The sequence below is a fragment of the Vitis vinifera genome, chromosome 6 (genome assembly GCF_030704535.1).
Source record: "Vitis vinifera cultivar Pinot Noir 40024 chromosome 6, ASM3070453v1".
NCBI lineage: Eukaryota > Viridiplantae > Streptophyta > Magnoliopsida > Vitales > Vitaceae > Vitis > Vitis vinifera.
Genome location: NC_081810.1, coordinates 16,745,335 through 16,767,786, shown reverse-complemented (window position 1 = coordinate 16,767,786; position 22,452 = coordinate 16,745,335). Strand labels below are relative to the sequence as shown.

Here is a 22,452-nt window from a genome sequence, read left to right as displayed (position 1 = left end):
TTAAATAATACTAATATTTGTATTAATTAATATATATGCACTATTTTCATATATTGAATAGATGATATATATAAAAAAATTTATTTATTACTTTAAAAATATTATTACATATAAGATAAATTTATATTTTTAATTAAAAATAATGAAATACAATATAATTTTTATTTTAAATAAAGATCAAATATTAAAGAATAACATATATTTTATTTAACTTTTTTTTAATTAATTTTATAAGTTAAATGTAAGTACAACATAAATATTTCATAACTGAAGATACCATATTTATTAGATATAATATTCAAAGTTATTATATATCATTCAGAATAATATTTTAAAATATGTATTTTGTTATTTTGTATGAGATATTTATCAATTATATCTTGTACCAACCAAACATGGTCAAAGCAATGGGAGTCTTTTATTTTATTATTATTATTATTATTATTATTTCCTCCATCCTGTCCAGCAGCAACAGCGAACAGCTGCAATCCAAAACCAGTTGCAGAGATCCCAAGGAGGAAGGGAAACCCACACTAACGGCTTCTGAGTTCTGACTGAGAGCCATCCAAGTGTGGAAAATGGTATGAATTAAGGGGAGGAGGTGTCCATCTGAAATCGGCATACTTAATAGATGCACAAGGGTATGGATTTGTCGACGCTCCAATCTAGGGCATCCTCTGCCTACATTCCACCCCACCGTACGCAGCTCCATCCCCGCTTGTATTCAATCCCAACCCCCAAACCCTCATCATCCTTATCACAGCACTCCCGCGACAAGTGGCTCATCATCGCTGCCTTCGTCCTTACCATCCCTTTCCTATTCTACCTCTTCTCCCTCGCCCAAGGCCTCCACCGCTCCTCTAAATTCACCAATCCTAACCCCGGCCCTATCCTCTTTGGTCTCGTCCTCCACGCCTCCCCCTCCGCCTGCCGAATCCGCGTCTTCCACTCCCTCAATGACGCTCCCATTCCCTTCATTGCTTCCAATTTCAACTCCAATTCTCTCAAGCTCCGCCCCGGTCTCCCCGATGATCCTGGGGCTGCTGGGCCCTCTATTTTGGGGTTGATTGAGTTTGCACAGCGGAGGGTGCCGAGATCCACGTGGAGCAGCACCAAGGTGCAGCTGGAGTTGGAGGGTCTGGGCGCGGAGTTGACAGAGGCCGCCTTGGAGTCGTGCCGCAGAGTCTTGAGGTCGTCCGGGTTTTTGTTCAGGGACGAGTGGGCGCGCGTCATGAAAGGTGTTTTCTGATTTTTCTGTATTTATGTTGTTTGTTTGAGCTAGGTATACTGAATGCTTATGAAATTATATACTTATCAAAAATAAAAAAATAAAAAAATAAAAAAATATTGCTTATGAAATTATAGCTGTGGTGGAATTAGGTTGAATCAGAATTGGATTTCTTCATTGCTTTGCGGTTCGTTGGAGTGATTTAATAAAGGATGATTATGATGCCCTGTTTGGATTTAATATCTGCTGCTGTTACATTGATAATCTGAAGTTATTTCATTGTTTGGTATGTTTTTTTGAACTATGAGGTGAAGGTAAAGGGAATCATTTAGTTCAGATGGTTGCTAAATTTCCTGAGAAAGAGAAGAAAAGGAAAATTTGAACTGCGTCAATTCTTTGCAATTCTTTTTCTCGCTTGTGGAAATGTGAATATCAACCCAATTAAGTCCTTTACCATCATCTGGCTCAATTATATCAACTTTCTCAATGCAAGCTTCAAAATCTATTCTTTTGGTTATTTTTCTGGTTAGACAATATGTTATAATGGATGTTGATCCTGCCTCAAAATTTTCTTTTACATTTAATAATAAGATCAGTACTTGGTCTGTTTGGGAAGAGTGAGTTTTTTAAGTGTCTTAGTTTAAGAAATCAGATATAAAGTTAGTTTGAAGTTTGGACTATATCTTCTGAGTCTATCTTTAAGACCTGTATTGTTGACTGATTGAAGAAGGTGCTTGTTGATGCCATGCACTTCATTTCTTAATCTCAATGAGACTATTGATTTTTTTAGATAGGTAATTTTTTGTCCACAATGGGATTTGAACCTGGAACCTCCCACAAACCTTGCCCATCCCTTTACAACTTGAGCCAGGGCCTCAAGGGCAATCTCAACAAGACTGTTGATGGTTGTTAACTATCAACCACGTATTCCTAAATCCTAATTGACTATAGTTTTGGTAGTTACTATAGTTAGTTTCAGATATTTGTAACCAAAGTAAAGTTCATCTTAGAAAGGAAGATAAGAATCAAGTGAATGCATCTTTTTATTAGTTAATTTCCTGAATATGAAGTTTACTCCCTGAGTAAGACTTGCGAGACATTAAATTTTGAAATTTTAGGGAATTTCATGGAATTTTTTAATATTACAGGTTCAAGGAGAAAACATCTGTTGTTAATTCTTGGAGTCCTCTACTGGATAACAACTATTTGCTATGAAGTAGAAATAGCTTTGGGTTTGGGTTCTCTGGCTTTGCTGTCTGTAACATAGTCAAGATTTCCTCTCCCCATGAGAGATAATCTTGCTGATTAATTCCCCACCAAGTAATTAATCTCATTTAGTATTCCATATATCAACAGTGCATGTAAAAGATGTAAAATAGTGAATTGAGGCAAAATAGTGAATTGAGAACAACGATTTTTTATTTAGTAATGCACATATAAATTATATGTAAAAGATAAACTCCATTTAGTTTTTTTTTTTTAATTTGCATTTTTTTTATTGTTAAAAAAGAGCACTAGTCTTATAAATGGGTAGTCTCAGTCTCAGTCTCCATCTAGTCTCTTTCTTTTAAGATTTCCTCTCCCCATGAGAGATAATCTTGCTGATTAATTCCACACCAAGTAATTAATCTCATTTAGTATTCCATATATCAATAGTGTATGTGAAAGATGTAAAATAGTGAATTGAGGCAAAATAGTGAATTGAGAACAACAATTTTTTATTTAGTAATGCGCATATAAATTATATGTAAAAGATAAACTCCATCTAGTCTTTTTTTTAATTTGCATTTTTTTTAGTGTTAAAAAAGAGCACTAGTCTTATAAATGGGTAGTCTCAGTCTCAGTCTCCATCTAGTCTCTTTCTTTTAAGATTTCCTCTCCCCGTGAGAGATAATCTTGCTGATTAATTCCACACCAAGTAATTAATCTCCTTTTGTATTCCATATATCAACAGTGCATGTAAAAGATGTAAAATAGTGAATTGATGCAAAATAGTGAAATGAGAACAATGACTTTTTATTTAGTAATGCGCATATAAATTATATGTAAAAGATAAACTCCATCTAGTTTTTTTAAATTTGCATTTTTTTTATTGTTAAAAAAGAGCACTAGTCTTATAAATGGGTAGTCTCAGTCTCTTTCTTTTAATGTTAATTTAAACTATATGCTTAATTAACACTATTGTATTATAAATTATTGGTTTAACCAATCTAGGCTTTAAAAGAAAAGGAAGATACAATGGAAGATACAATGTCTCTAATAGGAGCATGAATCCTCCTCATTATGTAAGCAAGTTGCGAAGAGCAGTGTTAATGAGGTGGTGATTGAATATCCATTCTGTGAGAAGTTTTATAATACCTAAGCCAGAACCATGTTTAACTTGCATATATAGCTATACATCTCAATCATCAATAACCGTCTTGGTTTTGAAAAAGACCTATAATAATCTCCCATTGTTAATCTTTGATAAGAAAACTAAACCTCATCTCCATAGAGAATATCTTGGCCTACCCAATGCCCTTCCATTAAATTCAACTTGTAGATATCATAGGGAGGATGAGACCTAGGTGAATAATTTCCTTTGTCTTTGGTTACCAAGCAAATAGCTTTTCAATCCAAAGAGATGAAACTTAGTGTTCAAGAACTCCTTTGTGGTTAACACCATAGCTGCATGACCAAAAATTTTTATCCCATAATTCTTCTATGAAATGATCCTATCTTAATTGACACTGAACAAATGCGAGAAAACAAATTTTGTTCCATGATTCTTCCATGGGGATGGTCCCATCTAAAAATCCTTACAATTTACTTTGATAATGTTGCCCAAATCATAGCAAGAATCAGAAGCCTTTGCAAGACTCTACTACATTTTTTGGTAAAGCACTTTGAAGTAGGGATCAGCATGTTTAGGAAATGCTCAAGGACCACCTGACATATTCTTGCCAAAGAGAAAAGTCTTTGTGTTTCTTCACAAGCAAAAAAGAAATGAAGAAATAAGTGGTTAACTCAATCCCACTAGCTTTCTGTAAGGTTCATCTATTAGGGCTAATGGAACTTGAAGCAAATAGCCTTCTTGTTGCTGCTAGGCATCCAAGACTTTGACTTTTTGAGGAGCCTTAGTGGATAGAAAATTGCCATGGTGAGTGACTTAACAAGATGAGGCTACTTGTGTCTATACCCTCATTGATTCTCCTCAAAGAGGAGGAAAAAATAAATAACTTTTTCTTCCTTTTTTTGGGTTCAGTTTTTTTTTTTTTTGTAACAAAAAGGATGATTCCTTGAAAGTTCCTCACTAAATCTTTCCAAACCTTGTTTGATTTGAATAAACGAATGAGAAGCAAGGAAGCTCCTATTGGGCTTTGGAAAGGTCAAAAGTGAGAAAAGTTGGACAAAAGCAATAAAGCTACATATGCAGCTTGTGTGCATATTATTTGAAGTTGTTGTATGGACAATACTGTAACACCTTCTTGGAACTTAATAAACGCACATGTTTTCTTCTTCACAAAATGGTGTTGTGTCATATTATTTCTTCTTTACTTGCAAGATGTTAATAGTCAAAATAAAAGTAGGTTCATCATGTGAGGTCAAAGGGCCTTTGCTTTCTGTTGCAGTTTAGAACACGCCATTGATAGAGGCCCATCTGGAACATGATATGATCTTAATGCAGGTCAAGAAGAAGGAGTTTATTCTTGGGTTGCTGTAAATTATGCTCTTGGAAGCTTGGGAAGTGAGCCTCAGGAAACCACTGGGATAGTTGAACTCGGTGGGGCTTCTATGCAGGTTCTTTTCATTCACTAGACATCTTTTCCCATAATGCATGTGTATATGTGCTTGTGTAGTTTTCATCCTTTGTTTTTGTTAGATTTTTCCATTAACAAAAATGGGGTTCATTGACATGATTGAATCAAAATCCTTGGAGATTTTGAAGGAGATGGCTAAAGGCAAGCAAGTTGACATGATTGTGGAGAGGGGGCAAGGTCTCTCCTCTTGGATCAGATTTGGCGGGAGAGACCTTGCTATGTTCTTGGTGGGGGTTGAACTTTGTTGTGACAGTAAAAACAGAAAGCCTTTAAGGATGGAGTGGAAAGAAGGTGAATGAGTTAATAAGCTAGAACTTTGTAGCAACAATGTGCACAGTTTTTTGTATTGTTTAGTTTGATCTGCAGAGGGGAAAATATTCTCCTTAATCTTTCCAGAAGCAAGGGTTTTCCAAAGGGATGGAGGTAGTAAATTGAGGAGTATTGATGTTGTTCCATTGCCCATACTTGGGAAGGGGCCTTTAGTGGGCTGATTATCAATGGAGGGAGCGTGTAGAAGAATCCCATCACAAAGGTGTCTCTTATGCAGAAGTGGCAACTAGAGGCAAGGGGGTAGTGGGCGAGGCAATTTCTTGCCTACAATAGAGATTTTCCTGGAGTAGGGGTGTGTTGTCCAAGTAGTGACGAGTCCAGCCTTTTCTGCCTGTAGCAAAGATTTGACGGAAGGTCGGCCAATTTTATTATTTTTTTTTTGGGGGGGGGGGGGGGGGGGGGGGGTGGGGGGATGGCCTTTGAGCTTCCTTTTATGGCTTTTGATGGGTCGGAGGACCTAGCAGCCTTTAGCTCTCTGCTTCATGTGGGCTGGGATGTGGGATGCCTAGGTTCAGATTGCCTTGGGCCTTTCCAGTCATTTGTTGCCCTAGCCCAGCCCCCTTTGGCCTTTGCTCATCAGGCCCTTCCTAGTTGGCTGGAGGTGAGCCCTTCATTGCTTCAAGCTGGGCCTTTGCCATAGGGGACTTCTGTAGGCTAGCAGATTATAGTGTGGACTAACCCAAAGGCATCTTTGAGAGGCCTTTTTGCTATCTGATGAAGGAAGCATGGGTGACCAGAACCTTCTCCTAGACCTTTACATCTTGATGATGACTAAGAGCCCAGAGGAGAGAGTGTCATCTACAGATGCTGCCCTCTTGTTTGCAGTGGACCGTTTTATAACTAAGTCGTCTTTTGATCTTTTGTTGCGGTGTGGGACTTCTCTTTCTCTTTCTAAAGACGGCCCATTGTCTATGATGACCAATAGCTTGGTTTCTTGGAGGGAGCAGGAAGAGGCGTTTTTAGTAAAAGGCATGGCAGTGGTTAGGGTCCTCTATTAATAATTTCTAGTGAGGGTTTGGTTATGGACTTCCTGGAGAATCATTCCAGAGATGTCAAGAGAGAGGACCTAGAATTGGGTAGCGAGGAGGTGACTTTAGAAATGGTAATCTCAATCAGAATACAATGGGAGATGGTAGTCTCTCGGATATGTCTTTTGGAAAACTTGTCTCCTTTATCAACTTTTTAGGATTGCTAGTGGACAATTATGGAAAGGAAAGTTGACAAATTGGAAGCCGGAAAAGGTCGTAGAGTGGTGGTCTTAAGTAAAAAGAGGAGGCATTCCTTTGCCTCTCGTTTTGATAGGGAGCTATGGAAGTTAGAGTGTGATCGGTTAATTACAATATCAAGCGGAAAAGAGAGAAGGGGCTAGAAGTGTGGTTGGAAAATGGTTTTTGAGTGTTCATGAAGTTTTAGAATTTTGGATTGCCGACTAGGTTAAGGGGTTGAGATTTTGGCTCTCCTTAGAAATATGAGGGCTAGAGAAGAGGTGAGGGGGTTGGGAGGGTGGGAAGAGGAGGAAAATTACATCCTCCTCAAAATTTGAAAGATATTAAAGAAGCTAGAACGGTTTGGGAATTATAAGAGGGTAGAAGGGAATTGATCAAGAAGTGGCAAGAGAGAATGGGAAATTGTTGTCGTGGGTACATGAAGTTTTAATTTATCTCTTAGAATGTTAGAGGGGCTAACATTAGCAACAAGAGGTAGATTATTAAGGCTTTTATCAAATTATGAAACCAGACTTTGTGTGGCTGCAAGAAGGTCATCTGTGGGCATTTTGTTTTTCTAGGTCTTTAAGACATTGGTTTTGTACCAGGCGGTGGTTTGTTGTTGCTCTTTTCCTTTTACTTGCTTTTTGGCTCTATTTTTATCTCCATGTGTACTTTGTTACATCTTTTCCTAGTGTCTTTAATTTAATTACTTATTTTTCCTATCAAAAAAAAAAAAAAAAAAAATTCTGTGTGGAACTAGCTCTCACTTGATCCCCCCCCCCCCCCCCCCCCCCCCCAAAATTGCTGACGTGTTTGTGTGAACTTTACATGTTCTGCCCATAATACATATACTACTCATTCTGTGCCTGCTAAAAGAGGAGAGTACACAAACTTTGTTTTCTTTTTTGTGGAGAGAGAGTTGATTTCTCCTTTTCCTAGTGCTTTAGAAATCCCTTCTAACATTTTATATTTGTACTACACTATATTTCCTAAGTGTTTAATTAGGGGTATAATGCTTATTGAAGCTAAATCAAACTCCAGATTTTACATGGTCCAAATGCGAGTTTAACCTTGGAATCCATGTTTTGTAGGTGTGAAAAAGTGCCCCAGGTTCTATGAAGTTCTAGAACTTGGATTCCAATTATCAAAACAAGAAAGCAAAATGAGATACAAGATAAGAAAAGGAACTAGAAGAGAGTCTCAAAAAATTTTGAGATTTGAGGTGGTAAGAATGCCATTGAAGAGGCTGTATTTTGGAGACTCAAAAGAGGAAAAAAGGGAATATTCTTTCAGACGTTGCCAAAATTGATATCATTGAGCAAGAAGGGAATATGAATCCTGAACTCTCAACCTTAAGAGCCATAAGGAAAAGGGAACTAGAGAAGTTACTGTTAAAAGAAAAGGTTCGTTGGAGGCAAAAATCAAAGGTTAAATGGATAAAAGAAGGAGATTGTAATTTTAAGTTCTTTAAGTTCTTCAATGGGGTGTTTATTTATCAAAAAAAAAATTCTTCAATGGGGTGGCTAATGGTATATGAAACAAGAAGTTTATAAAATCGTTGGTGTCTGAAGAGAGCGTAAATTTAATCACCATTGAAAATATTTTGGAAGAGATAGTGCATTTTTTGGTAAGCTATACTCCAAACCCTTAGGCGGTTTTTGAAGGATTAGATTGGGCTCCCATATCTAGAGAGAGTGTTGCATGGCTAGATCGTCCATTTTTTGAAGAGGAGGTATGCCTTACTATTTTCCAATCGAACAAGGAAAAGGCCCCTAACTCTGATGGTTTTACCATTGTAGTGTATCAAGAGTGTTGGGATGTGATTAAAGAGGACCTAATGAGGATGTTCTTAGAGTTCCATAATAATGGGATAATAAATCAAAGTACCTATGCCACATTCATCATTCCTGTGCCAAAAAAAGTCAAACCAACAAAATCTCATATTTTAGACCTATTAGCTTGGTTACAAGACTGTATAAGATTATAGCTAAGGTTTTATTGGGGCACTTACATAGAGTTCTCCATGAATCCATCTGTATTTCTTAGGGAGCCTTTGTTGAGGGGAGACAAATTCTAGATGCTATTTTGATTGCCAATAAAGTGGTGGATGAGGAAAAGAATTCGTGGGAGAAAGGAGAAGATTTCAAAATAGTTTTTGAAAAGGGCTATGGGCTACGGGCTACGACCATGTGGATTGGGGTTTTTTTTTGGATCATGTATTAGAGAGGAAAGAGTTTAGCACAAAATAGAGATCTTGAATGAGGGGTTGCTTATCTTCAACAAGTTTTGTAGGCTTAGTAAATGGAAATGCCAAAGGTTTGGTTAAGGCAACTAGAGGTTTAAAACAATGTGACCCTCTTTCTTCTTTCCTTTTCACCATTGTCATGGATGCTCTAAGTAGAATGATGATTAGAGCGGAGGAGAATGGCTTATTAGAGGGTTTCATGGTGGGTAGGGATAGGATATGATATCCAAGTTGACCTCTATGCTTGATTGTAAAGCTTCAAAATGACTTTTATCCTATTTGGGCCTTCCTTTAGGAGGGAATTCGAAGGCAAGCGGATTTTGGGATGCATTGGTTAATAGAATCTCGAGGAGTTTGGATAGGTACAAAAAGGCTTTGTTGTCATTAAGGGGTGAATAACCCTATCCAATCATGTTTGTCTCACATCCCTAATATTTCATGTCTCTCTTCAAGATCCTAACATTAGTAGCCTTAAAGATAGAGAAATTGCAAAGGGAATTTTTCTATGGTTAGGGGCTGGGGGGAGGGTAAAAAAGATCATCTTTGAGAAATCATGCTCTTTTAGGGAAGTGGTTATGGAGGTTCCCTAAGGAAAGTTATGGCCTCTGACATCAAGTTATCTCGAGCATTTATGAGACACATCCTAGTGGCTAGAACATCAACATTCTGATTAGATGGTCACATAGATGTCCTTGGAAGGCTATTGCACAAGCTTTCTAGGACTTCTCCTTATACACTTGCCTTGTGGTGGGTAAAGGGGAGAGAATTTGTTGGGAAGACGTGTAGTGTGATCAACCTTTGTATTCACAATTTTCAGGTCTGTATAGAGTTATCATGGTGAAAAATCTCACCATTTCAACCTTCCTTGGTAACTCCTCTCCATTTTCTTGGAACCTTAACTTCGCCATAGTCCTAGTGATATAAAAACTGAAAACCTTGAAAGACTTATGTCCTCACTTACTTTTGTGTACTTACCTCCTTTTTCCGGAGATTCAAAAATTTGGTCTTTATCCTCTTTACGTTCATTCTCAGTAATTTTTTTTTCTTAGCCTTGTCCAATTTATCAAATCCTTTCCCAGTCTTTCCTGTCAATTTTTTTTTTTTATAGAAATCAAAAGCCCCTCCTAAGCTCAAGGCCTTTGCTTGGTTAGTGGCGCATAAAAAGGTAAATGACAATGACATGTTACAATTGGGGAGACCTTACAAGTCTTTTAGTCCTCATTGGTGCATATTATGCATGGGAAGTGGAGAATTGAACCATCTCTTTCTACATTGCTTGTTAACATTGGGGCTTTGGCATAAGCTTCTCAGACTAGTCAAGATGGTTTGGGTTCCGTCTAGGAGTAATTGTGATATGATGACCATTTCCTATAGAGGTTTGGGAAGCTCCATCAGAGGCAAGACCCTTTGGGAGATGTTCCACTCAATGTTATTGTACTGTCGATATGCCAATATTAATATATATTGGTGGTAGAAAAAAGAAAAGGACAATAGCTTATCGTCTAGACATCCATCTGCATGTTACTTACCTGCTTTGAAGTCCTCATTTTGGTACTTGGTTTGCTTTAACAACTAATCATTCGATTTAATGTTTTGAAATATACTACCAAATAATGATTTTATTCATTTTATTATTTTGTATTCTATTGTCTGCCCAGCTGCTGTAAAATTTTTTGTTTATTTGAAATGAGGAATGACCTCTAGGAGGAATTAGTTCCACTATACTTACAATTCAGAGTTATTATCCAGTGTGATTCTTTAGCTTTTTCTGAATGAAGTATATTACTTGGATGACGATTCATGAGTTTTGAACCAGATAAGTAATATTTGCAGATTGCATTTGCTTCAAGAGAAACGACACCAATGCAATTTTTGCGAGTTATCAAGTTAGCTGGAGTAACATACAATCTACATACTCGAAGCTTAACTCAATTTGGTCAGGTGTTTCCTTTGTAAATTCAAATGTGAACTTATTTACTTATATTTTATCTTACTTGACTCTTTATGTTTTTACTTCATCCCAATTGACTTAAAATTTTCATCTGGTCTTATTTATATAGACAGATATCAAGGGAAATATTGAGATAAGTTTGGAAAATTATGCAAATTAAAATTTCAAAATTTGGGAGTTTAAATGGAACTTTCGGAAGCATTATTGATAAAGGAATTAGTGCCCGATCCTGATTTGAAATATTGAAAACAAGCAAACACACAAGTGCATACACACAAAACATGTGTAGGTGCAAAAAGTGCACATTTAATCTCAGAAAGGTAAAGAACTCATATCAAGTTGGACGTTGGGTTGGCATTGTGGTCTGTTCCTCCGTAATTACTGAAGAGTCTGGGGTCCTCTGAAAATTTTCGTATGTTTGTATCATGTGGATCCAATATGATTCCCTTTTTCATGAGACTTCTAGTGTTTATGTTTGTTGGAAGTCAGATCTTTTATGCAGTAGCAGCATGGTGCACTTATTGAGTTTCCTCCATGCTGCCATTCCCAAGTGTTGGAAAACAAGAATATGTTATACAAGATTGCTGATATAGCATAATATATATTTAAACAAGAAAATGTCAAAATATCATGTCAATTTTTTTATATCTTGATTTCTCATCTGATATCATGTCAAAATGGAGCCATGATATTGATGCCCATTGCTAGTCAGGATATCCAATGACATTTTGATATTTTCAATGATATATTGGACAATGGCTGTATAATTAATATCTGATATTGTTGCTATATCTATAATTGAAATTTGTTTCATTCTATTGCTTTTGTAAAACTGACATGGAGCTTTATCCATCAGTGAGAACACAAGCATAGATAAACTCTTTGTGTGCTTTCAAGTGTACAGGTCAGGAAAGTTATCCTAGGTTTTACCAATAATTAGTTATGTTCAAAGTGTTGCTGTCTTGACATGGATTATAACTTGATCTAAAATTCATGTATGACAGCTTGTTTGCTGGATTCTTTCTTTCATGTATGGGTGCTTCCTAGAGCTGTTAGTCACTTCTTTTAGCATCTAATGTAGTGCTTTTTCATGAAGAGCTGTATTTTTCTTTTTTGATAGGAAACAACAAAGAAATATATTGATAGAATTAAGAAGTACAAAATATGGATGAGGAATCCTCCCACAAAAGAAAACTAAACAACAAGAATACAAAAACAATAAGCTAAATGGTAATAACAAAAAACAAACTCTCTTTGCTAGACCACCCCATTGGAGCTACACACTGCTAGCCAATCTAGACCACCCCAATGAAGAGCTGTATTGAGAAGAGATTTTTGTAAAGAGGTTTGATGGTGTCTGGTTACTACATTTTTTGGAAGGGCTGTGGGTAAGGTAAGGCACGAATGAATATTTTGTACTTTCAGAAATCTTTTGTGGGCAAGTGTGTCTAACTGAAAGGATTCACTCAAATTTCAGGTGCCCCTTGTGCATCCTCTACTTGCAAAGCAACCTTGGAACTGCTCACCAAATAGGACTTTGTTATTGAAACCAATGTACAGAAGTACTAGGATTGTATCCAAAACATAGTTGAAGAACTTTGGTTGCCAGGAAGCACTTCCAGACCTCTAAAACACTGACACATGGGGCCTAAATGTTCAGATATGGATAGCCACCCGGTCTCTACCCTCACATTTCTGTAAGAGAAAAAAGTATGTATAATGGAACCCTAATTTGGAGTTTTATTTGGATGGGGCAGCTCACAATCTCTGATTAACATAATATTTGCTTGTCATGGAAAGTACATGTTGTCTGGCAGTGCGCTTGGCAAAGCATGGGTGCTACATGAAGTTATGAGTAAAGATACGCTTTTCACCAACTTTGATTTGCCCTGGATGAGATATAGAGGGGATCAGAGGGAGGTGAGACCTTCTGGGTTTATTAAGAGAGATAAGTGTCCCTAATACTGGAAGGAGAGATGGAGAGAGGGCTGGGCCTGAAGAAGTGATCTCTTTTCAAAAAGATCAAGAGTTCTACATCTCTGTTCTGTTTTAGATTTCATAAGGTCGTAACAATTTTGAGGATCCTGGGATACTTCATGTGATTCCTAGGATATATGCTTCTGAAATTAGTGAGAATAATCCAGGAAGAAAGTTGGGAAGGTAAAACATACAAAAAACAAAAAAAAAAAAAAGATAAAAATTTCAACAATAACTAAGAACATTGATTAAATTAGAATTTAATTGTTTCATTTTTGCTAGGTGTCTTTTATTGCATTCTGTTTGTTTGCTTATCAAATAAAAAATAATTAATTGTTGCAAACTCTTGAATCTTCTGGTAGGTTTTGCTTACTCCTGATGAAGTTGCTGATAGTTTGCTGGGTATTGATTTAATTATGGATCACACCTTGTTTTAGGAATTAAATACTTAAGAGCATAAAACATATATACACATCTGTGTGGGGTGTGTGTGTGTGTGTGTATCTATAGAATGGAAATTTTATTTGAACATCATGTAGCTTGTAGTAGATCAAATAAATTTTAGGGTATATGATGATTAGTATATCAAAGTCCAACAATTAAACCAGCTAAAAGATATACATTTGATTGAATATGGATTAGAAGCTGGATCAATGCTTCTGTATGTTGATTAGGTGGATGATGATGCAGGAGTAAAAGTGGCTGTGCAAGAGTAGGTGCAAGTTGAAGGGTGGTGTGTGCCAGTGGTTGATTTACAGGAAGTGGGGGATAGAAATTGGTGGTGGTGGTGGCGATGATGTAGTGGTTGTAGTAGGCGATGGTAGCTGAGGTGGTGGTGATGGTTATTGAGTGGTGGCTATGTTAGGTGGTTTTATAGTGGCAACAGTTCCAGTAGTGGGGCTGTTGATTAGGTTATTAGAAGTTATAATTGGATAGTTAAAAGCCTGTTTGGGGTATCTTTTAACCTATTCCAAAGTGGTTTCTTTTGTTGTGCAATTAAATTTTATGTTCGATTACTGTATTTTAAAAACACGGTGAAATTTTATATTGGAGAATTGTATTTTAAAAAATAATTTTATAACCTATCAAAGAAAAAGTATTTTAAAAAATAATTTTATTAAAATGAGGATAATTTTGACATGTTAAAATTTTAAGTAAATAAAACTCTGCTTTTTGGGTTGTGTTTGGAGAAAAGCATGAGTGTCTTTGCTTTTCCAAAACATGAATAAATGACATTAGGAAGTGTTGAGTCCATGTATTAGAGTTCTACGCGAATACTCTTAAAAGTTGCATTAGACCTTCATACACTACTTTTAGCCATGAAGAAGTTCATCCAAACAGAGCTTAGGTATCGTTTATCAGTTAAGAGAATATTATCATGATTCATGCCCATCTGGTCTTTTGAGAATGTAGAAAGTAGCCATTAGATCAGGGGTGAACTTTTTGATTCTTCATCAGTCACCTCAACTTCTCAGTCCATATGTTTTGTATACATACATAATTTCTTATGATCAAACAATGCATTCTATCTTTTGCACTGCTACTTCTATACTTTATAAATGGCATTGAGCCTTGCATTACTTCATTAATTTCAAACCAAATTGGATGTCCTTAACCTAAAAATTTTGATCATTGTTCCTCTACAGAATGCAGTTTGGGAGTCACTTGTTGAGCTGAAAAATTCTAGAGGTTTGACATCTTATAAGTTTTCAGTAGATTTTTTTCTTTGTATGATACCATGGGATAAAAATTGGTTACTTCATTTTCGTATAATAGAGGTTCATGCCTAGTTTCTAGACGTGCAGTTCATGACTTCTGTAATCATAATGTTTCCATTCATGCGTTATTTCTTGGTTTTGCATCATTACTTTCTTCATTTTCTTTGGTTTGATGTAAGACACATTTTATATGACGGTGTTTATCATCTATAGTTCTACAAGGCATAAGTTCTACGACACATGAACACAGATTTATATCTCCAACTACAACCAGGACTTGGGTGCCCTAGCATTGGGTTAGGTTGAAATTAGTCCAAGTTCAAACTAAGTTCCAAGGGAAGCAAAGCCCCAGTTGCTTGACCCAGGCATAATCTTTTGAACTTGGATGGGTTGATCTACACGTCAAGTTGGATCAGGATTACTCTCATTTAATAATAGTCATTACACTGCTCTTAACTAGTCTTAGATCTCTGCAATCATAGACTTGATTTATGAGTTAAAAGTAACATTGAACCTGTTCCACTCTTTAATATTACATAATGCTAGAAAAGGTATGGTAGAGAGGGGAAATCTTGGGCGCGCAAAGTAGGGTTGATGTTGCTCATATCATTTTATTTCTGGAGAAGAGAGATGGTGTTGGCAATTTCTACTTTTGGTCTTTTAACTCACTGCAAAGAATATATGACATCTTGGATAAGGTCTAAATCAAATTGAATTGGGTTTTATATTCTTACTAAACTTATTGCATACTATACCACTACTACAGTACCACCTAATCAAGAGGTGCAGGACTGTGTAGGGCTTTCTTGGTTGGTGTAGAGAGTCTATCACCATTTCTTATCTTGTCTTGCTATTTTGGGGCTATGTTCATTTGGGTTGCACAGTTGGATCATTCTTTGCAACTCATCTAGGATTGATCTACAGTGCAGCTTATGAATCTATTACATTGGCAGACAAGGCTTTTCAAATAATCTTTAAGAAAGATCTAGTTCCTATGTATATCACCCTTATATTTTAATTTTGAGAAGAATTTAAAGTTGTACCAATATTTATACAAAGCAGTAAAAGCATTTCGCTAAGGTCATAACCAGATGATTCTGAGGCAACAAAAATATCCTTCTCTTCTTTTTTCAAATTAATATATGTTGATCATAGCACAGAGGGGTTAATACATTTAAGATCATGACCACTTGTATACAATTTCCAATTATTTATCTACTAATACATTAAATGAAAGTTTCAGAATATTATAAAAACAAATAAGACATTAAATGCTTAACTTTGTTTTCATACTCATAAGAGTCTAATCATGCTCATTAATCATCTGTATATTTCCATCTTGCAAGTAATGGCTTCCTAAAGACCCAGTATCTTATGAGCTTACTGAAAAAAATCATATGAACTAGACCATTTAATTTACTGTTATATATATGTATATAAGGCCATCACCACTTAAGTAGAGCCTGATGCACATGGGTGGTTTGGCTTGGTGAGCTGACATGGCATGGAGTTGATAGTTTGATATGTTGATTCATAAACAACAATGATATGTAGGATGAGCATTGGTAATAAATGAAGCCTTATTTGGTGTCATCTTGTTAACTGTTATGTATTGCATGCATATAAGTCTCATTTTTAGTCGCTTTGTTGGCAATGCGTATTCTTATGTTTCCTTTTAGATTTGATAAGTGTAAACAAAGTGTGCTGATTATTCTAAAGAACATTTGAATAATTGTGCAGCTTCAAGTTCTAAAGAGGGGATTGTAAACAATCCTTGCATTACCAGAGGGTATGATTTGATGCCAGATGCAAGTGGCACAAAACTTCTTACATCCCATCCTGCTGGGAACTTTTCCTCTTGCAGATTGGAAACATTGGCATTGTTAAAGAGAAGAAAAGGTAGCATCATCTTCTGCTTCTTCTGTATTGATCCAGCCTACGGTTTGTCTTGGGTTTAGGCACTTCTTTTTAAGAACTTTTTATGAGTATAATTGGATCTCAAACATAATTCAGCAAACATTCAGAAATAGTTCAACAGCAGCATGCTAAAAAATGTTAATAAGAGAGAAAATTTAAGACTTGAAATTCTAAATGTTTATAACAGTTCATTAGAAATAAAACTGAAATTCAAGAACAATTGGAAACAAACATAAAAGAAACAATTATTGGTCAAATACTCTTGCAAAGAATTTCTGCCTTCCTTGAGCTTGGTCACTGTTTGTGTTGCAGTTTTTATTTTTTTTCCTACTCTTTCATGAAGAGTTTGGTAGGAATTTCTGCTTCTTGTTCACCGGGAAGCTCAGGTTTGGCTTGTGGGTTTGGTTGAGAAGATGATGGGTGCCTGAGACTTTTGGCCAGGCCCAACCTAGATTGATTTTGATATCTTTTCCCACCTAAGCCCAACTTGATCTACTGGATAAGAATTCATCAGAGACTACATCACCAAATGGTCTTGGTGTAGTGTTTTTGGTATATTTTAATTTTAATACTTTTTAATGTCCTTGAATTAATGGTTATTTAGAAGATTCGATCCACCTCTACACTTCTTTTATCATAACTTTCAATAAATTTCTATATATTCAGCTTATTCTTATACATTCTTTTTCATCGATATAGTTTAGATAATATTTAGATATTAAGTAATATTGAACTGTAGCAATAACCTACTAGATAAATTTACTGCATTATACTAAATAGTACAAAAAATTTGGCTTTCTTATTTTACATGAAAAGAAATATTTTGTGAAAGTTTAGTAAGTTGATTCATGCTTTTAGTCCAAACCCAGATAATTAGTTGGAGGAAGGTTTTCTCAAAATAAATAAATCAGGAAAGGTTGCATATTAGAAGAATAAGAAGGGAAGAATTGCTTGAAGTTGCAATGTTGCATCTAAATTTGAAGCAATATGATTGATGTTAAATTGAAATTTGAAGAACCTAAAACCTTCACTGGAATAAAAGAATTGCCAATGCAGAACTCAGTCATATATCTGTTCATGTTGCAAAAAAATAAAAATGGAAAGAGCTTTTTAAAACTAAGAAGGTAATATCTTGCAATAGAACAGAATACAAAATGTTTCACATTTTGACATCCAACTCAGGATGCTTGTTAATGTATACTGATGATATTGAGGACTTGGCTGGTATCTTGTTAAATATCCTGATATTGATGGATGTTTTGACATGTTATAAATCTCAATCTTCTTTTAGAGGAAACAGAAGTATTGTCAATAAAAAGTGAAAAAATGAATACCTATAAAAAAAAAAAAAGGGAACAGTGAAAAAATGAAAACCTCTTTTTTTCTTTTTATGATTTTTTTTTGTTTTAATTAGGTGTGAGGCGGTCAAACAGTTGGCTAGCACCTATCGAGAGAAAAAACCAAAAATTAATATCCCTAGGTATTGGATATAGGAAGATGTTGATAGATATTGACAAAACTTACTTGATGCATGTGATCATGCCACTTTAGTAAAGATAAATTAAAATGAATTAAAAATTATGTGTGTTTATGAACACACATACACACTAAATATATGCATTAGGCATTTGACTGCCAAAGTTCTTTGGGTGCAAAACTGCTTTCTGGTTGTTTCTCTCAAACTAGTCTTCACTAAATTGATGCATTAAGCATTTGATAGCCAACCAAAGTCTTTGGATGCAAAACTGATTTCTGGTTTTTTCTTTAAAACTAATCTTCTTATGGGCTTCTTTTCTCTCTCTCCTCACATCACTCACAGACACATATTATTATGTTTATGTGCACACATTTAACTATTTTTCTTGTTTTTTGTTTTTATCTCCCAATCTGCGTATTCTTCTTTGTGTAATCACTGTGCCTAGAAACTCTGTTTAACTAGTGACATTGGTTATCGAGTTTGCAAAAAGTCTGATCTGGTAATGATTGCTTCATCCTTCTTGCAGATAAATGCTTACATCCTCCTTGTAAAATCATGTCATCTTTATTTGTTGAGTCACAAGGCAAGCCTGTTCCTCCAGAAAACTTCTTTTATACTTCTGAGGTTTGTAAACAATGACATCAGTTGGAGTTTAATATTTAATAATTCAGTTTAAATGAATTTATGCTTATTATGCACTGGCTTTATATACATCTTCACAACTGGAAGAATCTCTTGTTTTGGGTTTACCTTGTGCTAGTATGTAATAGATGTGGTGTGAAATTATGTGTTATAATCTTGTCAGGCTTTGTCCATGTTTAAAAAATTTTAGAATGGGAGATTTGTCGATATAGTGACAATTGATGAATTATGTATTCATTAGTGAAATTATGCTGAGTAAAATTGTTAATTTAGAAAGGAAATAGGGATAGATAGTTGATCCTTGAAGATTGGATATGGTAAGTCACATAGGTGATTTTTGTATGGTGATAATTTGTGCACACATGCAAATATATTTATATTCATATAAATTTGATTTGTATGTACATGCAAATAACTGTGTCAAGAAACAGTTGATTATTTGATGTAAAATCTAATAAAACTGACATTAGAGACAGTGCAGGTAAGGCTTCTTTGCAAGCCTAGTTGTAAAATATGTTTACCTTGCATTTCAGTCATGAATGTTGAATAGTTCAAAAGTACTCATGGTTCAATATAACTTAGCTCACCATTTTTTTTTCTTTAGAAAAAGCACTTGAAGGTGAGTTCATAAAACCCATTAAATTTCAGCCTCAATGGGCATTTAAAAATTGAAAATACATAGCGTGATAGTTGATTCTGTGTCACAAAGTTGAAGTTACCTTAAATAAGTGGGTCATATTTACGTGAATTTAATTTGCTTCAAATAATTCAATGTAATTCCATCCATAAAACTACTTCAACTTCATAGAGATTCCATAATTCTTGGACTGTTTCTTTCGTCTCTTCTTAATTATCGACTCTGTTGTTTTTGTTTTTAACCTTCCACAGTTTTTTGGGTTGGTTCCCAAGGCTTCTTTGTCTGAATTGGAAGTGGCTGGACAGCATTACTGTGAAGATGATTGGGATACACTGAAGAGGCAACATTCTGAAGTTGATGATTTGGATTTGTTGAGACATTGTTTCTCTTCAGCTTATACTGTGGCATTGTTGCACGATGCTCTTGGAATCCCCATGAATGATACAAGGTACTGTTTCTCACTTTACAACTAAGGGCTTGCTTAGCAGGACTGTAGCTGCCAGTAAAGTGATTTCCTAAAAAGATGTGGAAAATGGTGCTTTCTATAATTTTCAAATTCTGAAATCTCTTCCTGCAAAACTCTTCTGCAAAAGCATTTCATTCTTAACTTTTCTGAGAAGCGCTTTTAGGCCTCATTCCTGTAAAGCTCTTTAACTGTCCAAAAGTGTGGTGAGTTATGGTCAAAATGGTGCATAAACGGGCCCTACTATAGGAACAGCCTTTTTTCCCTGTTCTCCATGACTTTGGATCCACATATTTGTTTGAATGACTATTGAATTTTGACTAATCTCCAATTAAGTTTCTCTTTATTAATTGAACTTGGGATTGGATGTTTGGACAGGGTTTTGTGATCTGGATAATCATTATGTTATTGAACTGTTGAGCTTTCGATTAGAGTATCCATTGGTTCCTTTTGTTCTAAACTGTAGTTCTTCCTGTTTTCTTCTCACTGTTTTTACAAAGTGGTTCATCCAGGAGACCTGCATTTGCATTATAGTTTGACAGATGAACATTTCCCTGTAGCAAAACACACTTGCATGATTAGCTTCTTTTATTATGAACCTGTTTAGGAGTTGTGGAATCCAGTCTTTACTGAGGAAAACTGATTTTTGCAGGATTGGATTTGGAAATCACACAGGAGGCATTCCCCTTGACTGGATGTTGGGAGCTTTCATCCTCCAGACAATGCTGGAGCCCCTGGAGCTGGAAACAGATAGCCTGGTCCAGATTGTTGGGAATGAGTCAGTCACATACTTCTCATTGTTTGCCTTTCTTTTAATAGCTGTGCTTGCTGCATTCTTTGTACTAAAATGGCGAAAACCACAATTAAAGACAATATACGACCTAGAGAAGGGACGCTATATTGTTACCCATGTACCCAGGTAATTTTTTTTCCATCATCACTGGCCTTTTTTCTTTTTTCTGTTGCTTTCCTTTTGTGTTTTTGTTTTTAAATCTTTGTTTCTCTTCTCATTTATAAACCTGTAAAATTGTCTATATATTTCAAAATTAATGCTGCAGTATCCTATTAGTGATTAGCAGCCTTAGGTTCCCATGCCCAACATATATATAAGAATGAACAGAAGAGGCATTCCAATTCATTTGTTATATATAGCCTTACAATATGAGTATGAGAATCATCAACTATTTGACTGACTCATTCAATGGCTGAAATTAATTAAGTCAAGTTAATCTCTTTTTTTTGGGTTGTAATTGCTGATTTGGTGAGTTTTGAAAGCAGTGCTGTCATAAGCTCATTTGAAAATTGTAGCTTTTTAATTTTTATAATGTTTGGATGAATAGTTGAAAGTTATGGACAATAGAATCTAGGCTGTTAGAACCTTGAAAGTTTTAAGGTTAATGTTTGGTTTGTTGGGTGCTATATGATATAAGTATGACAGGATATTAGAAGGTATATATATTGTGGGGTATTATTTTCAAGGAGATGTTGATATTGTAGGAGACTGTATTCCAAAGATAATGATATATTATTATATTATATTTAATAAGATATATAATAATATTATGTAATGTTTAGTTTATCAAAGGAATCAAATTTAAATGAAAATTTATTTAATTTTTATTATTTTTTAAATAAAAATTATATTGTGCTCGTGTGTAAACTACTTTGTAGATATTGAATATTTCATTAAGTAAATAGATTTCAAATCAAATTATACTTGATACATAAAATTTAATAATTTAAAAAAAATTATTTGAAATTCAAAAACTGATTTAATTAGTATTAAAAAGTCATGAAACTCGATAACATTATAAAATCATTTTTTTAAAAATGATTTAAAACTTAAATAGTGATCCAATTAATATAAAAAATTTATGAACAAAAATTGATTTAGAACAAATTATATTGTTTATTTTTTACATAAAATCATTATTTTTTTTATTTTTTTTCTAAGCAAATGAAGTCCAAATTAAACAAGACTCAACGAATTGAACTCATTACTAACCTAATAATTTTTAGAAATAACTTAAAATTCAAATAATCATCCAATTAATATTAGAAATTTATGAAGAAAAATTGGTATAAAACAATTTTATTGTTTTTTTTCATATGGAAACATTATTTTTCAATTTTTTTTCACTAGATAAATAAATTCAAAACCAAACAAGACTTGATACATTGGATCCATTAATGAGTTTAGTAATTTCTAAAAATAACTTAAAGCTCAAATAATGGTTCAATTAAAACTAGAAATTTATAAATAAAAATTGGTGCAGAACAAATCCATTGTCTCTTTATCACATAGAAGCATTATTTTTTTAATTTTTTTACTAGGCAAATAAACTCAAAACTAAACAAAATTGAACATATTGGATTCGTTGAGTCTAGTAATTTTTAAAAAATAATTTAAAACTCAAATAGTGATGTAATTAATATAAAAATTTTATGAATAAAAATTAGTTTAAAACGACTTTGTTATTTCTTTCCTATATAAAATCATTATTTTCTAAGTTTTCTAGGCAAAAGAACTCTAAATCAAAACAAAACTTAATGTGTTGGATTCATTAACGAGTCTAGTGGTTTTTAAAAATAATTTTAAAACTCAACTGATAAATCCATTAATACCCGAAATTTATGGATAAAATTTTGTTTATAATGATTTTTTTTTTTTTTGCACATAATTACATTTTTATAAATTTTGTCACTAGAAAAATGAAATTCAAATAAACAGTTTATATTGAATTTATTAGTGGGTTTAATATTTTTTTAAAAATAATTTGGAACTTAAAAAATATATCTAATTATTAAAAGAAATAATAGATCAAAATTAATATATTATGAATAATGATTTTCCTATTT

General features: G+C 34.5%; 1 protein-coding gene across 1 annotated transcript; it reads left to right on the top strand.

Moving 5' to 3' along the window:
* The first annotated feature begins 395 nt into the window (after positions 1 to 395).
* LOC100256492 (probable apyrase 6) lies at positions 396 to 20,738 on the top strand. Its single transcript, XM_019220788.2, has 8 exons — positions 396 to 1,238; positions 4,896 to 5,008; positions 10,645 to 10,752; positions 14,386 to 14,428; positions 16,198 to 16,356; positions 18,378 to 18,475; positions 19,382 to 19,578; positions 20,246 to 20,738. The coding sequence occupies exons 1-8, from the start codon at positions 632 to 634 to the stop codon at positions 20,514 to 20,516; spliced, it is 1,596 nt and encodes a 531-aa protein (XP_019076333.1). The 5' UTR covers positions 396 to 631; the 3' UTR covers positions 20,517 to 20,738.
* Positions 20,739 to 22,452: the final 1,714 nt, after the last annotated feature.

What these genes read in the sequence shown, in the direction of transcription:
- LOC100256492 (XM_019220788.2), top strand. Translation starts at nt 632, where the DNA reads ATGCACAAGGGTATGGATTTGTCGACGCTCCAATCTAGGGCATCCTCT. An exon ending in GTGGGCGCGCGTCATGAAAG is followed by an intron (nt 1,239 to 4,895) that starts GTGTTTTCTGAT and finishes ATCTTAATGCAG; the next exon opens with GTCAAGAAGAAGGAGTTTAT. An exon ending in ATTGTTAAAGAGAAGAAAAG is followed by an intron (nt 16,357 to 18,377) that starts GTAGCATCATCT and finishes TCCTTCTTGCAG; the next exon opens with ATAAATGCTTACATCCTCCT.